This window comes from Balaenoptera ricei, chromosome 20 (assembly GCF_028023285.1).
Source record: "Balaenoptera ricei isolate mBalRic1 chromosome 20, mBalRic1.hap2, whole genome shotgun sequence".
Taxonomy (NCBI): Eukaryota; Metazoa; Chordata; class Mammalia; order Artiodactyla; family Balaenopteridae; genus Balaenoptera; species Balaenoptera ricei.
The window spans coordinates 50,086,337-50,107,927 of record NC_082658.1 but is presented as its reverse complement, the minus strand read 5'-3'; the positions used below and the strand labels follow the sequence as shown (position 1 = coordinate 50,107,927).

At 43.3% G+C, this 21,591-nt stretch overlaps 1 protein-coding gene across 3 annotated transcripts in view; it reads right to left on the bottom strand.

Annotated features, from left to right (window-relative positions):
• Positions 1-21,591, bottom strand: part of VPS53 (VPS53 subunit of GARP complex) — a 133,128-nt gene that overhangs the window by 5,115 nt on the left and 106,422 nt on the right. For all 3 annotated transcript variants that reach the window (XM_059908274.1, XM_059908273.1, XM_059908275.1), the window contains 2 exons: positions 17,361-17,509; positions 13,272-13,341 (listed from right to left, as the gene is read on the bottom strand). In XM_059908274.1, the coding sequence (XP_059764257.1) occupies positions 13,272-13,341; positions 17,361-17,509 (219 nt within the window). The remainder of the gene's footprint in view (positions 1-13,271; positions 13,342-17,360; positions 17,510-21,591) is intronic.

Here is a 21,591-nt window from a genome sequence, read left to right as displayed (position 1 = left end):
ATCTTTGCAACAAACTGCCTTTTTCATTCTTTCTTTTTTTTTTTGGTTCTCTTGGATGCCAATTACTTGGAAGGCTATCAACTTTCCTGATTGCCCACCAACTGCAGGCACAGAAATGGCATATATACACTGGCCTGTTCAGACAGTTTCGAAGAATGGAATCACATGCCCACCAACCAGACAAAGGTAGCAGTAGGGTGACAGTCTCGCTACTGCAACTCTGATGGTCAATCTTATGTTCAGGACAGGGCTTGCTGTATCTGCCACTGCCTGCTCCTCTCAGAAAGCTTTCCATAATTATATCAAGCAGGGGTGGAATGGTATCCCTTCAGGCCCTATGACACCCTGAATTCTCTCATTCTCCCTGTACTTTGCTATGGACAGGAGAGTTAACAACTAACGATAAGACAAACTCATTAATGAGAAACACTATTAACTTAATGGTCATGGTGATTATAATTTTGACAATGGTATAAAAATTTGGAGAAGCCATCAGTGTTTTACTTGGGATAACACAGAGGGAAATATTGCTCTCAAAAAATGGTGAGGTATTGAAACAGACTGATTCTGAAGTTTATATATGGAGAGGCAAAAGACCCAGAATAGCTAACGCGATATTAAAGGAGAAGAACAAAGTTGGAGGACTGATCCTATCCAACTTCCAGACTTATAATAAAGCTACAGTAGGGACTTCCCTGGTGGTCCAGTGGTTAAGACTCCGCACTCCCAATGCAGGGGGCCTGGGTTCGATCCCTGGTCAGGGAACTAGATCCCACATGCCACAGCTAAAAGATCCCGCATGCCACAACTAAAGATCCTGCATGCTGCAATAAAGATCTCGCACATGGCAACGAAGATCCTGTGTGCCACAACTAAGACCAAGTGCAGCTAAATAAATAAATAAAATAAAATAAAATAAAATAAAGCTACAGTAATCAAGATAGTTTAGTACTGGTGAAAGAATAGATAAATAGATCAACTGAGAAGAAAAAGCCCAGAAATAAATCCACACAAATATAGTCAACTGATCATTCACAAAGGAGCAAAGGCAATTCAATGGAACAAAGACAGTCTTTCCAACAAATGGTGCTGGAACAGCTGGACATCTATGTTCGAAAAATAAAAATAAAAGGGAATCTAGACACAGACCTTACACCCTTCACAAAAACTAAATCAAAATGGATTACAGACCTAAATGTAAAACAAAAAACTATAAAACTCCTTGAAGATAACATAGGAGAAAACCTAGATGACCTTGGGTATGGTGATGACTTTTTAGATATAACACCAAAGATATGATCTGTGAAAGAAATAATCGATAAACTGGACTTGATTAAAATGAAAAACTTGGGCTTCCCTGGTGGCACAGTGGTTAAGAATCCGCCTGCCAATGCAGGGGACACGGGTTTGAGCCCTGGTCCGGGAAGATCCCACATGCCGCGGAGCAACTAAGCCGTGCGCCACAACTACTGAGCCCACATGCCTGGAGCCTGTGCTCCGCAACAAGAGAAGCCACTGCAATGAGAAGCCCGCGCACCGCAACGAAGAGTAGCCCCTGCTCGCTGCAACTAGAGAGAGCCTGCACACAGCAACGAAGACCTAACACAGCCAAATAAATAAATAAATAAATAAATAAAATAAATTTACCAAAAATAATAATAATAAAATAAAATAAAATGAAAAACTTTTGCCATCCAAAAGACAATGTCAAGGGAATGAGAAAACAAGCCACAGACTGGGAGAAAATATTTGCAAAAGATACATCTTATAAAGGACTGTCATCTAAAATATACAAAGCTTTTTAAGAAAAACTCAACAGTAAGAAAACAAACAACCCAACTGAAAAATGGGCCCAAGAGCTTAACAGAGACCTCACCAAAGAAGATATAGAGATGACAAGTAAGCACTTGAAAAGATGCTCCATATCCTTGTCATCAGGGAAATGCAAATTAAATCAGCCACGAGGTACCACTATACATCTATCAGAATGGCTGAGATCTGGAACGCTGACAACACCAAATGCTGCTGAGGACGTAGAGCAACAGAACTCTCATGAATTGCTGGTGGAAACGCACAATGTTACAGACGCTTTGGAAGACAGTTTGGTGGCTTCTTATATTAAAACTAAACATACTCTAACCATACAATCTAGCAATCATGCTACTCGTTATTTGTCTAGAGTTGAAAACTTATGTTCAAAAACCTGCACACGGATGTTTTTAACAGCTTTATTCATAATTGCCAAAACTTGGAAGCAAACAAGATAACCTTCAGTAGCTGAATGGAGAAACTGTGGCACACCCAGACAATGGATTGTTACTCAGTGCTAAAAAGAAATGAGCTATCAAGATATGAAGGAATCTTAGGGCCTTCCCTGGTGGTGCAATGGTTGGGAATCTGCCTGCCAGTGCAGGGAACATGGGTTCGAGCCCTGGTCCGGGAAGATCCCACATGCCGCAGAGCAACTAAGCCCGTGCGCCACAACTACTGAGTCTGTGCTCCAGAGCCCACCAGCCACAACCACTGAGCCTGCGTCACAACTACTGAAGCCCACGCGCCTAGAGCCCGTGCTCCACAACAAGAGAAGAAGCCACCGCAGTTAGAAGCCCATGCACTGCAATGAAGAGTAGCCCCCACTCGCTGCAACTAGAGAAAGCCCATGTACAGCAACGAAGACCCAACGCAGCCACACACACAAAAAAAGATATGAAGGAAACTTAAATGCACATGACTAAGTGAAAAGGCCAATCTGAAAAGGCTACATATTGTATGATTCCAACTCTATGACGTTCTGGCAAAGGCAAAACTATGGAGGAAGAAAAAGATCAGTGGTTGCCAGGGGTTGGGGGTGGTGGGTAAGATGAACTGGTGGAGCACAGAGGCTTTTTAGGGCAGTGAAACTACTCTGTATAATACCATGATGGTGGATACATGTCATTATACATTTGTCCAAAGCCACAGACTGTATAACACCTAGAGTGTAAACTGTAACACTGTAATGTAAACTATAGACTTTGAATGATAATGATATGTCAACACAAGTTCGTTGATTGTAACAAATGTACCACCCTGATAGGAGATGTTGATGATGCGGGAGGCTATGCTTCTGTGGGGCAGGGAGTATACGGGAACTCTCTGTACCTGCCCCTCGACTTTGCTGTGAACCTTAAACTGCTCTAAAAAATATAAAGCCTTAATTTTAAAAAACAGTGGGAAGCTACACTAAGGAAAGAGTAATTTCATGCACTAATGTTGCTATTCGAAGGCCTAAACTCTGTAGGTCATTCCATGGCAGACCAGGAAAGTGCTAGGATATTTTGGACTTTTCTAGGTTTCCAGAGATGAACATTCTTACTCTCCTAGTGTCTGTTTTTTGAGAAGGCCATGGGCTCACAGAGAAAGGCACCCAAGCATTCAGAAGGCAGATAAGTATAGACTGTCAGAGGCACCCCCACAAAGCGCCTGGTATCAGAGCGGTTCCCAGAGCCCCACTGGAAGTGAGCACTGCTCATCCTCAGACGGAACCCAGCACGTGCCTCTAAAAAACAAGTATGCTCAATTCCATGCAGATTAAAAACCCAGATATAAAAAGAAAAACATTAAGAAGAAAACAGATTATTTCTGTAGAGAAGAGAAGAATGTGAGACAGAGGAAAGATGGAAAAATCTACCTTAAAATAACATAAGTCTATAACAAAAGACACATAAACAAAGTAAAAAGACACAAACCGGGAGAGGATGTCTGCAATACTGCCAAAGGGATAATACTCAGAACACATAAAGATTCCCGAAAATCAATAAGAAAAAGACCAGCAACCCCAGTAGCAAGAATAACAGCGGTGTGGCAAAGATCTGAACAGGCAACTCACACACACAAAAACAAAACAAAAACAGACAAACCACAACTCAAGCACTCACAAGGTGTGTGAAATGATACTTAACCTTATTAGTAATCCAGTAAATCAAAACCACAATTGTGTACCATTTCGTACTCATCAGAAAGGCAAAAGTAAAAAGGTAAAAAATACCAAGTGTTGGCATGCATATGGTGCAATGAAACTCACACTTAGGATGAGAGTATAAATTGGTTGAGGAACTTTGGGGGAAACTCAGTACTATTTCCTTAGTGGAAGATGTGCATAACCCGTAACACAGCACTCATATCCTTTAGAAAAATTCTTGCCCATGTAAAAAAAAAAAATAAAAAAACCCCGATTCCCTGCATCCACTGTTTGTAAAAGCAGAAGACTGGAAACAATGTAAATGCCCATCAACGGTAGAATGGATAAACAAATGGTGGCATATTCATGCAATGGAATATGATATTGAAGTTAAAATGAGTGAACACAAACAACCTATACCAACATAGATAAATCTCAGAAAACATTATGTTGGGCAAAAAAAGCAAGTGGGGAAATGATATGTATAGTACCATTTGTATAAAGTTTAAAAATATGTAAAACAAAATTATATATCTTTTGTGAATAGATACACATGTAACATATCAAAACACATACGGGAATGATAAAAATCAAAATCAGAATAGTGATTACCTCTGGGCATGTAGGGAGGTGAGCGGAAGGGTAGGGTCCACGGGGGACTTCAGCCATAACTGTAATGATTTACTTTATATAAAAAAGATCTAAAGCAAATGTGGGAACATGTTAAGATTTGACTAAGCTGAGCAGGAAGCTGATATTCTTGACATTATTTTCTATACTTTTATTAACTGGACCTATGTCTTTTTCTTCTTCTTTTTTTTCCACACTATGTTATTTGAGGCCTAGCGAGGGTTCAACTTTATCTTCCATACAGCAAAATTTCAGAGCCTTGTCAAAATCAAAGGCATGTCTTGGCATTATTTGCTAGCAGGAAAAAAAAAAATCAGTGATTATTTAAAACTGTATGGGGATACTTCCTGTTTTTTCTGTACTTTCTATTTCCCAGAGATATATTATATGCATAAATAATTGTACAGTCTTAAGTGACAGGAAGAGTTTTGAATGAGCCAGACATAACTATCTAGTGTCTCCCATATTTTGAGAGATAGGACTTTTTCAATTCCCGGCCAGTCACAATAAAATTTTGTCCTCACCAGACAGCTGTACAGATGGAAACCTTCGTTTCAGGTTTTACCGGAAGTAATGTAGTCAGAAAAGGTGGGAGCTTGTCTGATAGGCTTAGCAGCTGTCTGTGGGCAATGAAGGTGAAAGGCCCCATTTATCATGAAAATCTGCTGGCTTTCATCTTTGAAAATAGCTAAAAGTTCATCCCCTTAGGCATGAGGCATTGGGCAAGAGGTGGCCATCCACCAAATTTGTTTGAGCCTCAGAGATAAATTTTGGGGTGGTGTGGCTCATGTTCTTGATGGGCTACTGGGGTGCAGATCTGGCCAGCATGCTATGCCTGGGAAGGGTCATCACCCAGTAATGGAAAGCTCTGAGGGGTTTACTTCTTAAAGAGCCCCTACCACTCTTGGGGGTCATCATGACTATCATAGTGACGGAAACCTTGAGTAGACAAGATAAAAGGCCCACTGCTAGAAGGTAAAGGACCATATATACAACGCTAAGTTTCAAGGAAGTGACACAGAAGAGACAGTTCAAAATATGAAGAATGGATGGACCAAGGTGAGGACGTGCCTAGTTTCTTTCCTCTTTTCTTTTTTTTAAAATTTAGGTGTAACTTTCATACAGTAAAGTACACAAAGACCAATTACAGAGCTTGATAAACTATTACATATGTATACACCTATTGCCTCATTAAAGATATGGGACATTTCTCCATCGACAGAAGAATGGATAAAGAGATGTGGCATATATATATATGGCATATAAGATGTTACGGAAAAACCCGAACGAACTTTTTGGCCAACCCAACACACACACACACACACGCACGCACGCACGCACGCACGCACACACGCACGCACGCACGCAAAATGGAATACTACTCAGCCATAAAAAGAATGAAATAATGCCATTTGCAGCAACATGGATGGACCTAGAGATTATCTTACTAAGTGAAGTAAGTCAGACAGAGAAAGACAAATATCATATGATATCACTTATATTTGGAATCTAAATGAAATGATACAAATGAACTTATTTACAAAACAGAAACAGACTCACAGACACAGAAAACAAACTTATGGTTACCAAAGGGGAAAGGGCAGGGGGATAAATTAGGAGTTTGGGATTAGCAGATACACACTACTATACATAAAATAGATTAACAATAAAGTTCTACTGTATAGCACAGGGAACTATATTCAGTATCTTGTAATAACCTATAATGGAAAAGAGTATGAAAAAGAATATACACATATATAACTGAATCACTCTGCTGTACACCAGAAATTGATACAATATTATAAATCAACTATACTTCAATTTTTTTTTTTAATTAATTTATTTATTTTACATTTATTTTTGGCTGTGTTGGGTCTTCGTTTCTGTGCGAGGGCTTTCTCCAGTTGCGGAGAGCGGAGGCCACTCTTCATTGCGGTGCGCAGGCCTCTCACCGTCGTGGCCTCTCCCGTTGCAGAGCACGGGCTCCAGACACGCAGGCTCAGTAGTTGTGGCTCACGGGCTTAGTTGCTCCGCAGCATGTGGGATCTTCCCAGACCAGGGCTCGAACCCATGTCCCCTGCATTGGCAGGCGGATTCTTAACCACTGCGCCACCAGGGAAGCCCTATACTTCAATTTTTAAAAAATTAAAAAAAAAAAAAAAGATATGGGACATTTCTTGCATCCCAGAAGGCTCCCTCAGGTTCTCTTCCAGTCAACGCTCTCTCTTCCTTCCTAATAAAGATGACCACTCTTCTGCCCTCTGTCACTCAGGATTGGTCTACTGCTCATTAATGTGCTATGAACATTCTTGTATATGCCTTTGGTGGCCATACGCCCTTATTTCTCTGGGGTGGCATCTATGCAGAATTGCCGGTTCAAGGAGTAAGCATATGTTTAGCTTTAGTACAGACTGCCAGATAATTTTCCAATTTGGTTGTGCCGATTTCCATTCCTACCAGCAATGCATGAAAGTTCCAGTTGCTTCACATCCTCACCAACACTTGGTATCGTTGACCTTTTTAATTTTAGCCATTCTAATATCATTGTGACTTTAATTTACATTTCCCTGGATGATTAATATGCTTTTTGGCTTTTTTGGTGAGCTTCTTTCTGAAGTGCCTATTCAAATCTTTTGTCATTTTTCTACTGATTGATCATCTTTTTCTAATTGATTTGTTGAGGTTTTTTTTTTAAGTAATTTTTTCAACTTTATTGAGGAATAATTGACAAATATACTTTAACTGCATATACTTAAAGTGTACAAGGCGATTATTTGATATACATATATATTGTGCAATGATAACCAAGATCAAGATAATTAACTCTCCTTTTGTGTATGTGGTAAGAATGCTTAAGATCTACTCTCAGTAAATTTCAAGTATATCATACCATATTATTAATTACAGTCACCATGCTGTACATTAGGTCCTTAGAACTTATTCATCTTAGAACTGAAAGTGTGTACCCTTTGACCTACATCTCCCCATTTCCCCCTTCCCCCAGCCCCTGGCAACTAACATTCTATTCCCTGTTTCTATGAAATTGGTTTTTTTTTTTTTTTCCTTTTAAGATTCCACATATAAGTGATATGTTGAGAGATTTTTAAAAGTATATACTTAGAATATGAGTACTTTGTTACATATATTGCAAATATCATCTGCTACTCTGGCTTGTCTTTTGAGAAAAAGAAGTCCTTAATTTTAAGTACTCCAAATAATCTCTTCTTTTATGATTGGTACTTTTAATGTTTTGTTAAGGAATCTTTGCCTAACCTACGGTCATAAAAATATTCTCTTATTAGCTTCCAGAAGTTTTGTTGTCTTATCTTTCACTTTCAGAGCTATAATCCACCTGGAATTGATTTTTTAAAAACTGAGATACAATATACCATAAAATTCACCTTTTAAAAGTGTACCATTCAGTTCCAGACATCTCAACATGCCACAAATAAATTCCATACCCATTAGTGATCACATCTCTTTTCCTCCTCTCCTCCACCCCTTGCCAACCATTAGTCTACTTTCTGTCTTGTGGATTTGCCTGTTCTGGACATTCCATATAAATGGAATCATACGTTATGTGACCTTTTGTCTGTGGCTTCTTTCACTTAGCATAATGTTCTCAAGGTTCATCTATGTTGTAGCATGTGTAAGTATTTCACTTCTATTTAGAGCTGAATAATATTCCCTTGTAAGATTAAACCATTTTCTTTATCCATTCATCAACTGATGGGCATTTGAGTTGTTTCTACTTTTTGGCTATTATGAATAACGCTGCTTTGAATAATGCTGCACAAGTGTTTGCGTGAACATACTTTTCCAATTCTTTTGGGTTTCTATCTAGGAGTGGAATTGCTGGGTTACATGGGAACTCTATGTTTAACATTTTGAGAAAATGCCAAATTGTTTCCCAAAACGGCTGCAGCATTTTCCATTTCCAGTGTATGAGGGTTCTAATTTCTCCACGTCCTTGCTGGAACTGACTTTCCTATATGGTGTGTGGTTAAGGTCAAGATTAATTTTTTTTCCACAGGGATATTCAATTACCCAGCACTGTTTACTGAGAAGACCATCCCTTCCCAACTGAATTAGTGCCGTTCTTGTCATAAATCAAGTGTCTATGTATGTGTGGGTCTATTTCTGAACTTGATTCTGTTCTGTTGGCCCATTTGTCCCTGTGTGCTTAATTAATTCAGCATTAAAATAAGTCTTGGTATCCTGAGGTTTAAATCCTCCAACTCTGTGCTCTTTCTTTAGAGTTATTTTAGCTATTCTTGGTCTCTGCACTTCCATCCAACTTTTAGAATCAACTTATCAATTTCCTTTCACACCCACATCCACCCACCCCTACTGGGATTTTACTGTATCTAGAGATTAATTTTGGAAGAATTGACATTTTAAAAATATTGAGTCCTTTAATACATGAATATGAGCTTTCCTGACATTTTAAAGGTCTTCTTTAATGTCTCTTAATATTGTATCATTTTCTGTGTAGAAGACTAGCACATTTTTTAATAAACTTATTCCTAGCTATTTAATGTCTCCTAATGCTACTGTATATGGTTTCATTAAAAATTTTTCATTTTAAATTGTTTGTTGCTGTTATATGCAAATATTAAAAATAATTTAAATACTGACCTTATATCCCACACCCCTACTAAATTTATATTCTAATAGTTTGTCCGTAGATTCTTTTGGATATTGTCATTCACAATCACATTCTCTGTGAAATGTGAAAAATGACAGTTTTGTTTCTTCCATTCTAATCTGTGTACTTTTTATTTCTTTAAAACTTTCTTTTATTTTTTGTCTTATTGTTCTGGCTAGGACTTCAAGGGCAATGTGGGATAGAAATGGTGACAGCAGACATACTTGTCTTGTTCCTAATGTCAAGAGAAAATCTTTCTATATTTGACCATTAAGTGTGATGTTTATGGCAATTTTGTTTTTCATTAACTGATTCATTTCTTTCATGAGCTGGCTCGGTCTCCCCATCTCCAGGACCTTGGTGACCCTGCCAATGCTTGTAAACCCCTGTGGAGCATGGCTGTGCCTGTCTCTTTGCTCTGTGTGGCACAAAGGGAGGACCCTTTTGAATGGGTGATAGAAGAGGTTTCAAGCTCTCAGTGGGAAGGATGGCCTCATAAAAATCAAGATGGGCCAGAGCTTAATGAGACAGAGAAAAGCGAGCAGTTGGGTAGTTAAGAGATTCAAAAAGGTCTTTAGGGACTTCCCTCGTGGCGCAGTGGTTAAGAATCTGCCTGCCAATGCAGGGGACATGGGTTTGAGCCCTGGTATGGGAAGATCCCACATGCCGCAGAGCAACTAAGCTCGTGCGCCACAACTACTGAGTCCGCGTGCCACAACTTGCCACAGCTGCTGAAGCCCGCGCGCCTAGAGCCCGTGCTCCGCAACAAAGAGAAGCCACCGCAATGAGACGCCCACGCACCGCAACGAAGAGTAGCCCCTGCTCGCCGCAACTAGAGAAAGCCCGCGCGCAGCAACGAAGACCCAATGCAGCCAAAAATAAATAAATAAATAAATAAATAAATAAATAGAAAGAAATGTAGATGTTAAAAAAAAAAAAATCACGTTATTTAAAAAATAAATAAATTTATTTTTAAAAAAGTCAATATGGTCATAATGTGGTAATATGTATGATGGAATACTGTTCAGCCTTAAAAAGGAAGGAAATTCTGAAACATACTACAAGATGAATAAACCCTGAAAGCATGCTAAGTGAAATAAGCCAGACACAGATGGACAGATATTGTATGATTCCACTTATAGGAGGTCCCTCGAGCAGTCATATTCATAGCGATAGAAAGGAGAATGGTCGCTGCCAGCAGCTGGGGCAGGAGGGGTGGGGAGTTAGTGTTTAATGGGAAGGGAGTTTCAGTTTGGGATGATGAAAAAGGTCTGGAAATGGATGGTTGCACAACAATGTGAATATACTTAATACTAGGAACTGTACACCTAAAATGGTTAAAATGTTAAATTTTATGTTATGTATGTTTTACCACAATAAAAAAAGTCAATATGGTATATAAAGATAATACAAAGGAAAATATTTATGGATCTAAAATATTTTGAGCAATACAGTTCATGTCTATACTTCATAGACATGAACTGTATTGCTCAAAATATTTTATTTTATTATTTTATTTTTATTTTTTTAAGAATTTTTAAAAAAATATTTACTTATTTGGTTGCGCTGGGTCTTAGTTGCAGCAGGTGGGCTCCTTAGTTGAGGCATGAGAACTCTTAGTTGTGGCATGCATGTGGGGTCTAGTTCCCTGACCAGGGATCAAACCCAGGCCCCCTGCATTGGGAGTGCAGAGTCTTAAACACTGTGCCACCCGGGAAGTCTCCTCAAAATATTTTAGATCCATAATACAATAGATCTAGAAGGAGGCGTGTGGAGAGTCTGATTCAGGGCTCTTATTTAAACATGAGGAAACTGAGTCCAGAGCAAGGAAGCAACTGCTCATGATCACAGGGACCATTAAAAGCAGAGCGGGGACTGGACCCCAAGTTTTAGGGTCCTTTTCCCGACACCACAATGTGTTGCTTCCTCTCTGGTAAGTAGTCTGTGCAAATGGATTCCTTTTTTAAAAATAATTAATTAATTTATTTTTGGCTGCGTTGGATCTTCGTTGCTGCGTGCGGGCTTTCTCTAGTTGCGGCGAGTGGGGGCCACTCTTCGTTGCAGTGCATGGGCTTCTCATTGCGGTGGCTTCTCTTGTTGCGGAGCACGGGCTCTAGGCGCGCAGGCCTCAGTAGTTGTGGCGTGTGGGCTCAGCAGTTGTGGCTCGTGGGCTCTAGAGCACAGGCTCAGCAGTTGTGGCTCACAGGCTTAGCTGCTCCGCAGCGTGTGGGATCTTCCCAGACCAGGGCCCGAACCCGTGTCCCCTGCATTGGCAGGCAGATTCTTAACCACTGCGCCACCAGGGAAGTCCCTGGATTCCTTTTCTACTGTGTGCTCGGTCATAGATACTGTGGCCAAAAGACTAATTAATGACCCTGCAAATCCCAAAAGACTCTCTGAAAATCACAAACTAGCAAGAAGCATTACACATACTGGTATGGTTCAGCTCCACGTGCCCTTGCAATTGCTCAAGTGGACTCTGGGGCCCAAAGAGAAATAATTTACTTTATACAGTAATCAGGAAGAGAATCAAGAGCAGGAAAATGTCTCCTTTCCTATTTTTGGCACAAGTATTAAAGTGTAGTCTAAATTTAGGATCTAGTACTTCTGTGGCAAAGCAGAGGCATCTGAGATTAGGCCTCAATCTTGGCTTTGACTCTCACAGCTTTTGTTAAAGTTTGGATTACAGTTGCTGCAAGACTTGCGGCAGAATCTGTTTTAATCTGTGAACTTCTCTTTGTTAACTTCTTGGTTCCTATGGTTTTGCTGCCTGAGTGATCACGCCTCCAGCTCCATGACTGCTTGGGTTTCTAAGGCCGGATACTCAGGACAAGCACGGACCCAAGCTAAACCTGAACTTCATGTGGGAATCCTCCAAGGGCCACGTTGCCTTTAGTTCTCACCCACGGCCTCCCCCAGGCTGGGCCTGTTGAGATCTATGCTCTCCTGTCACCCACTCCTATTTGTCTGGGGTCTGAGAAAGTAAAACACCAGTTTCACAGATGGTTTTCTCATCCACATCTCAAAGCAGAAGTAAATACTGGCCAAATTGATATATTTCTGAAGGTGCGGGCTTTGAAGTGTGAGCCGATTATTTTAACATTCTTTTAAAGAAAAGAAAATCTGAGGAAAATAGATAAGACATTGGGTTCATGTGACAATATGAAAATATCATGCTACTGGACACTAAATGAGCTTGTAAGGCCTGGGCAGAGCTGCAAACTCATGGAAACATGCTCCCAATGAGTCAACTTTGTGTTCCAGTGGCTTCATCAAGTCTAGAGACAGAAACCTAGTAACTGAGAATCTAAAGCTTCTCTCAGACACACAGAGAGCAATCACTCCGCGTCCTCTCCTACCACACACAAAAGTGAGGTGAACAGAGTGGATTCCCGATAAACATGTGGTAATGAAACTGGGCGTGCTGGGGCATTATTCTGCTGTTTCCCGAGGACAGAATTCATTCTGTGTTTATGACATGCAAGAGGTAAGAATTTCCAAACACTGACATTCTACACTCAGACATAGTCGGTCAGTGTCTGAATCCACGCAACCTCCCAGGAAGTTTGCTGAGACAGTATTTCTGACTCTGCTAAGCTGATCAGCCAGACAGCCTACAGCAAGCATCGACTAGATGTTTCTATGTGGGGAGATGGGCACTGACAGTGGAAACAAACTATCAGTAGTAACAGCTGGCATTTGTTGAGGGCTTCTCATATGCCTGACGTTGGGTCAAGCACTTCAGTGCATTATCCTGTTTAATCCTCACAACTACCCTGTGAGGCGCTGCTGGGAGTATCCCCATTTTATAGACGAAGAAACTAAAGCCCTGGAAGGTTAAGCAACTTGTCTAAGGACAAACACCTTAGGAGGTGCTCAATGAAAATGTTTTAAATAAATGGATGAATAATTTAAGCTGCCAGGTCATCATTCTGTCCTCAAACAGGGAAATCAGTGATTTTACTTCTCCACGGTAGCTCTGTACTAGGAAGTTATGCAGTTTGATCTACGACAAAAGCCATAAGGAACAGTCGTATCCCAGTTTTGTCTTACCTGTTCTGCTCCCACCATGCTAATTGGCTTGCACTTGAAGAGGTGGGTGATGAACTTGGGAATGAAGGAGCTGTGGATAAAAAAGAAGTGACAAATTCGGCTTATATTCTCTTTGGTAAAGAACTGCAGAAACCTTTTTTTTTTCTTTTTTTAAGGCCCCACTTCCTCCTATAAGAAAACTGAGAATTAAAGTAGACACTACTGTGGTCTACAAGCATCCATTCTTTTTCTTGCTAACTGTAGCCCTGGTTTTATTTAGGTAAATCTGGCCTTGGGATGCTGGGGAAAAGCTGATCCCTCCTGAACTACAGGGGTGAGTTCTAATCAGCCTCAGACAGGCGGAGCATGGGGTCCCTTGGTGACTGCTGTTGGTGCTGATGTGGCTTGTGATCGAAGCCCGCCGGAGGGAAGGACTTCATTGCACTGCTGGGGCAAGTCTCTCTTCTTCTTTAGGGTATTCGTGTATTTGGATTTAACATCTAGAGCTGCCATTTTACCACCGTTCTAAGGATGAAGCCAGGCCCAAGGAGAGCAGGGTAAGTAAAGAACCTGGGTCCTTAATGACATTGCTGAACCACTGAGGCAATCAGCTTTGGATCTGTCCTATCTCTGGACTTTGGTTATATGAAATAAAAAAATTCACCTCTGTTTAAGTCAGTCTGAGTCAGGGCTTCTATGACTAGTAGCTGAAAACATCCTAATAGATAATGATAGTCGAATATACATGAGGTAGTTATGCGATCTTAAATGCAAAAAAAAACAGGAAATAAATGCTAAGGGGGTAACTGTCAGATCAGGGAACAAAATACATGATCTCCAAAAAATTTACTGGGGACTGAAGGGCAACCTGGGCCAGGTAGATGGATGATGCTGGTGTGGGGAAAGGGAGAATATGATTTTAATAGGTCAGGAGGGCTTTTTAGAAAAAAAACTGCAGAGGCCTGTGTAGGGAAGGCTGAGTTGTACTGGTGCAGAACAGAAGATGTGGGAACCAGAAATGCCTATAATCAGGCCAGATTCAGAGTGAACGGACCAGGAGAACACAGGGCCCACGACGAAGGGAGGACCATGGCAATAAAGGACCTGGGGGTCGAGGTAAAGCCTGGCCAGCCTCTCCCTCTCCTCACTCTTCAAACGCTGCTCTCAGGCTTGTGCTCGCCATGCTCTTTGCTCTCTCCACACCTTTTCCGGAATGCTGGTGCCCACTCTGATACCCAGTGGCCTATTGGACATCCCACTGGCATGGCACCAGTACCCCGACCCCAGCATATCCAAGACTCAGCCCCACCCCAAAACCAGGCTCAGGGGACTGGATCTCCTCTGCCCAGTCATCCAAGTCAGAAACCGTACCCTTGCCCTCAACCCCAATATCCAATCAGTTCCCAGCTCTTCCCTGAATGCCCACACCCACCCCTCCTGACCATCCCCCTGCTGCTGCCCTTCTCTTTCTCACTAGAGCTCTTGCAGTTGTTTCCTAACTGGTCTCCTAGCCTTTGGCCTTATCATTTCTAATCCATCAGCTGTCAAAGAAATTTATCAATATTTCAGATGCAAATATGATCAAGACGCTCCCCTGATTACTATTCTTGCAATGGCTGCAGACAGGCCTTCCTTCACTGTCTTGAGTCTCTCTCCCCAGCCCCATCTTGCTAAGCCCTGGCACCCTGTGCTTCAAGCGGGTTGGGCCACTTGCAGACCCTGTGACTCTGCAGAGGCTATTTGCTGCCTCTGTGCACTTGCTCCCACTGCTCCCTCTGCCTGGAATGCCCCTCCCCACGGCCTTGCAGGTCAGTGCACACACGTCTCCCGGACTCTGCTCGAGGACAACTTTCCTACGAAGCCTTTCCTCAGTCACCTCCACCATACTCTGCAGAGTTCACAGACCTCTAGCCTCATATGTAACCTGCTCTGTTACACTTATTTGCTTACACGTCTACTTCCCTCCACTTGATCGTAAGGCAGATGAAGATAGGGACCACGTCTACCAAGCCAAAGCACTTAACTCTGCCTCTGGAACACAGCAGGTGCTCAACTGACTGCACGTTGAATAAATAATAGGTACCAGCACTTTACCAGGACGTTTTTAAGACTTCTGATTTTATCCCTCCAACCACTAGTAAGAGATCTATCATCTCCATGACTGAATGGAGGAGAATCAGCTGAGTGGATGAGGGAAGTCACTCATGGTTCAAACAGTTGTTTCAATCAGCGGGGTGATCCTGATGTCTAAACAGCAAAGACTGTGGTTGCTTCAGAGACCCAGTGGAGGCAAAAGGAAACATCTAAGGCCTTGCATTAGTGAGATGAGAAGGGAAGTTAAAAGGAAAGAAATGTCAGCTCCAGATATCAGATCTACGGGAATGCCTGCCGATTGATCAGGAGGGAGTGAGAACAAGGGCCTCTGTGGAAGGGATCCTTCAGGCTCTAAACCAGAGCCAAGTAGTGTGAGATTGCATTACGACTAATGGCAATGACATACACAGTTTATAACCTATATTACTTCACACTAGAGTAGGCTTTGATCGTGCCCGTGAACTGGCTCTGTGTGCTAGACTATAGGGGGTGGGGTGGGGAAAATATAGGGACCAGGGATATGTCTTTGTGGGAAGAGTTCCAGCAATGTGATGGGTAACTGCCAGAGGCTCCTCCAGGCCGTCGCAGTGGTGGCAGTTACTGCTCTTGGCTGGAGAAGGGTTTTCTCACAGCCCCCCATCTGAGGGTTCTGGTCTTCAGCTGGGATTTTATAATGATGAGAGGGTACCGTGGATTAAATGAGAAAACCACTTTCTAGATCACAGGTTAAACTTTTCCAGATGTGAGAGGTGGGCATCCTCTTCCCAGCTCACCCAATATGGGCTTAGTAATGAAAGCAAAGGGCTCTGAGAGAATGTGAGGCGGATGCCGGGACCAGGTAAGTAAGTGGACCCCTGACTCACTTTAACTTGAGCGCCATCAGACCCCTGTGCATCGCACTGCAGATTCTTGGCCACGGTCGGTTTTTATAGAGACGCTGTTTCTACCCGGGGTTACGGGGAGTGTCACAGTGTGACTTATCGGCAATGCTTTTAACACACGCTAAGGAGCACCCAGAGAGTGGAGGGAATGTCAGCTCCTGGTCCACCTGCCGCCCCGCACATGTTAATGTCTCCCGCGAGAGTCCACTCGAGCCTTTCCTGACAAACTGGGAACTGAAGCTTACGCCACAAGCCACTCCGTAACTGTTGCTCCTTAGGGATTCGTTTGTGAGGGAAAGCCTTAATTGAATACAAATTGGGAGAGATCTGGGGAAGACAGAAACTTGGAGCCCTCAATCACCCTTTGGGACTTGGATGAGAACAACCTAAATTCAGTAGCTGGGACTGGGCCGATCTTCCTGAGGCCCTTGCCTGCGAAGTCTGCCAAAATGCTTGTTTGATACTTGGTCAGAGGAGGCACTGACCCTCCGCGGTGTTCAGTCTCCAGAGAAACCGTGCTATAGCCAGATGCTGACTGGCAAGGGACCAAACCATTTCCCCTCTTTAAAACAAGCCAGAAATGGCCACACAGGAGGACGTGGCAGGAAGACACGCAGCGCAGTGTTCACTCCACCTACTTGGCAATGGACTGGCTCCCTGACTTGCTCTTCCCGATTTCTAGTACCTTCCCTGGGCTCATGCATGTCCACAAGTGGCTATATTCCAGCAGCCACAGTAACAAGTGCTATGAGGAAGGAGGAAGACAAGGCTCAAAAGAAACAACTCATGGTTCCTACCCTTAAAAAGCTTATCATCTAGTTGGAGAGACAAAATACATACATGAAATGTTGAAAAATAATTTTAATTATCCAAACCTGGAGGGAGGCAGGGGTGCCATATGTCCACATAATTCAAATAACAGGAGCTCCCCACTCACTTCTGTCTGTCTTGAGGTGGATGACTGTATGCCTGCTACTGCTATTTATGACTTTAAGCAGCAAATTTAGTTTGATTATTACGCTTCTCTGGGGTACAAAAAAATTAGTTGGACGGCGGGGACACCTGGGTTGGGTGCATGCTGGCGGTCAGCATGGCACTCAGAACAACCCTGTGATGAGGACGGGCCGGGACTTACTTTGCAAATTTAATGCAGAACTGCGTGAAGTATTTCCGCGTGGAAGCCAGGTTGTCACGGATGATGGGGACGTTCTGTTTAATGTGAAGAATGACAGAGGTGACGTAGGGGCTCTGGTCACCAACATGCTCCACATTCTGCCACTGCATCTGAAAATGGAGACAGGGCAGGACAAGCCTTTAGATCCTGTGCTGGAGGACAGCCTTACCTGTTAGTAAGGAAGGGGCAGGGGTGGTGGAAATGAGCCCGTGACTTGCTGTCACAGAGGCCGATTTGTCTTGGGGGGTTTGTCTCTCCTTGTCTATAGGAGCTAATCATGAATAGAAACAAGTAAGTCCACCTTTCCCCTGACAGTGAAGTGTGCATCAGGTACCTTTTCCTACCCTGTCCCTCTCAGGCTTGAAGCAGGCTTCCCTCCTCATCTAAGTGCCATCTTCTTTCTAAAGGAACCCTCACCAGGCAGAGGAACTGGATCGTATTCTTCTATGAGCTCCTCCACCTGAAAGGGGCTGTGGGTGGACAGGGGAGAGACGTCTACTTCTGACCAGGCTGGCAGCTTGGGAAACCCGAGAGGTGGCTGGGCCACACGAAAGGAAACCTGGAGTGCCCTTCTCTCAGGTACACGGGGAGGAGCTGGGGATTTTTTTTTTTTTTTTTTTTTTTGCCGTACCCTGCAGCATGTGGGACCTTAGTTCCTCGACCAGGGATTGAACCCGCACCCCCTGCATTGGAAGGCTGAGTCTTAACCACTGGACCACCGGGGAAGTCCCGAATTCGAGATTTTTAAAAAAGGAAACTAGAAACGACATGACGTGTGAGACTTGCTTCAAAATAATCTAGCGCTGGGAGGAGCAGATGAAACAAGATTAGTGAAGCTGGGTGGTGGGTACATGAGGTGCATTATACTGTTTTCTCTATTTTTTTTGAAGTGTAGTTGCTGTACAATATTATGTAAGTTACAGGTGTACAATATAGCAATTCACAACTTCTAAAAGTTGACGTGTAGTTGATTTACAATGTTGTGTTGGTTTCTGAGTGATTCACAGTTTTGAAAGGTGATGCTCCATTTATAGTTATTATAAAATATTGGCTATATCCCCTGTGCTGCACATTATATCCTCGTAGCTTATTTTCTCTGCTTTTTGGTAGCTTATTTCTTCTACTTTTCTGTTTTCTCTACTTTTGTATATAATTGAAAATTTCCATAATCAAACATTAGACCCTTACTCCTAGAGCCTTTGGGGTTATGTGGGATTTCAATCAAGGGGAAGGAAAGAGGATCTCTGGCAAACACGAGGGGCAGGTCAGAGGTTAAGACAGTGCCACAGGGAACGGGGCAGGGACTGTGTGGATGGCAGGTGCGGGGGAGATGGGCATCACTGAGAAGCCCTGTGTGGCCCCTGACCAGGCCATGAACAAAAACGAGAGACGTGCTGGGCTTAAGTTCTCACAACCTGAGGAGAACTAGGGGAAACGCCCTGAAAACATGTACAGTAAAATGGAGAAAGAAGCAGTGGTGTGACACTGCCTCCGCCTCGGATACACACGGGAGCAGGGAGGTCTCACCGGCTCCCAGCCTGCGCCGCGCTGGGGCTCTGCTGAGTCAGCCTCTCAGAACGGAGCCGGGCTGTCTGGTAAAAAGACCCTAAGCCGGACACAAACCACGCAACACGTTCATAGAACGAGGGCAGTAGTTCTGAGGCCTCGATGTCTCTGGCAAGAAAATACTATTTTTACAGAGCTCTTGGGGAAAGGAAAAATTCAATCCTGAGAGAACTTGTTTAAAAGAATCATATTGTACATGGATGATCCCCCAGCTCCTGGGAAGCTCAAATGACTCTGTGTTTTACCCTAATGCTTCTTCAAGTCAGCAGATATTTATATCTTGAAAGCTTTCAGTCTGTGCAAGCACAGAACCATGGCAAAGCAGGAAGGCACCTCCGTCTTCATTTTACAGATAAGAAAACCAAGGCCCAGGCACATGAAGTCTTACGCAAGCTTTCATAGTGAGGCTCCAGAAGGAAAAGGGTCTCTAATTCTCTTACTGGGAAAAAAATAAAAATGAAGAATGGAGAGATGGTAGAAAAGTCTAATATGAACTGACTTTATATTCTAATTCTTTGGCTATGTGTAATGTTTTCCTCTTTTTCTTCTGTTTTATTCAAGAGGCTTCTTTTCCCATCTGATTTTAGAGATGTGACCCATCCAAACAAGGAACATCCTAGGGGGTTTTAAATGAGCGCACAGGGTTGAGGCCAGAATTGGCAGGTGCTGTTGGCACCTACGCTTCATCTTCTGCTCCCAGCTTGGCAGCGGCTCCGGAGCAGCAGGCCCCGGGACGGCACAGTCAACTGGGTCGAGAGTGGGAGGCACCACCCCTCCACCCGACGCAAAGCTCGGCCACAGTAATGACCACTGTTTTCCAAGTCGGCAGCGGTTTATGTTTCAACAGCTCAAAAAGTTCGTAAACAGTTATCTACGCACGACGGTTCTCCATGGACAGAAGACGACCACAGAGGGAGGTGGTGACATGTCCGGTCATCGGTTACAAAGCAGCTCCGGGGCAAGACGGAGTGTGCGGCGCGAGAGTTCAAGTTCCCGCTGGAGAGCTATCTCCTGTTGATCACCACTGGCCACGTCAATACGTGCCCACGTTGGGAATCGGTGTGAAAAGATTGGATTTGCCTTAATACTTAAGCCAGTTAGGACTCCACCGGTCAAGTTAAAGGAAGTATTGGCAAAAGTCAAGTAGATTCGCAAGTTTAAATTTAAGTCAGCTTTATGAAGTAAGAAAAGAATTTAAAGTACTGGAAAACAATGAAAGTTGACATTGCTTGGACTATTTTCTAAAAAATGAACAAAATACAGTCAGCGGTGATGCTGTCCAGCCACTGCCTAGGATGGACGCTTTGCCGTCGCCCATCCCAGTGACTTCGGGTTTGGGCTGTAACTTGAGTGACCCAATATACCTACATCAGGGCCTACCGTGTGCAGGTCGCTTGGCCCGGCACTTTGCGTACATCATCTCATTACTATTCAGACATGATCTTACTCACAGCGGTCTTATTGACGAGGAGACTCAAAAAGCTCAAAGAGGAGAGGTCACCTGCCCAAAGTCACACAGCTAGTCAACAGCAGAGTGGAGGCAGCCCAGGCCCATCTAAAGCCCAAGCACTATACGAGGCCACTTCCTAGACACTTGTCAAAAAATGATTTAAAACAAAGAAAACAAAGAAAAAGAAAAAAGCACTCAACTGGCCCTAGTTCAAGGGGAGCCTGGTTTCTCACGGAGAAGCTAATGAAATACACGGTGATCAAGCAAAGTTCTCTTTCAAAAAGGGACACAAACAGTAGCTTGCACTGTAAGAACAAACATCCTGAAAAGCCATCAGTCGAAATAAGACTGCAACTTTTTCAGAGGAACTTTGCATCTGACCTTTAAAATCTACCCCTCCGTACTTCAACTTTTTCCTTCTGCATTTTTTGTTTAGAAGGTGGGGTGGGGTTGAATACCGCTGGTGCTATGTAAACAAGAAAAACAGTTTGCAAAAGAAGTGGTAACTAAGATGTAGGGGTGACAGAAACAGCAAGCAAGGAAAGGATCAAGATGACAATACCAGAGCCTGTGGGACCCCGCACTTGGCCTCAGGGAGAGGCTGTGAGGCCCGGGGCGTCGCCAGCGCCCGTGGTTTCTGCCACCTGGGGAGGAGTGTGTGGCCGCACCTCACAGGGAGGGTTGGGCAGATGCTCACGCTTCCTGGCGAGAACCCACAGGAGCGGAGAATTCCGACCGTCCACTGATCAGAGGACAGGGCTCCACACTGTGGAACTCACTTACTATGGAACCTGTGTTTCTGCACGGCTATGTAAAACTTACAAAGGGGTCTCCTAAGAAACTGATTTTCCTTAAGTGAGAATTCAAATTCCCAAGTACTCCTCTTGACCACGGGACTAGAGCTGTACAGAGCACGGACTCAGACATGTGGCGTCTGGGAACACTGCAGGTCATCAGAGTCTAGTGCTAGTTTAGGCTCCTGGGCCACTGGCCCCAGGCATGCACACATGCACACACGCACACTCTCATGTCTGTCGGGGCTACTTTTACTCATAGGACAAGCGTGTGCTATGTTTCTAGGCACCTTCCCCATGTACAGCACTGAACCAAGTACTGTGGGCGGAATAAAAAAGAGGAGGGAACATCTATCGAGCACCTACTGTGCACCAAGCACCA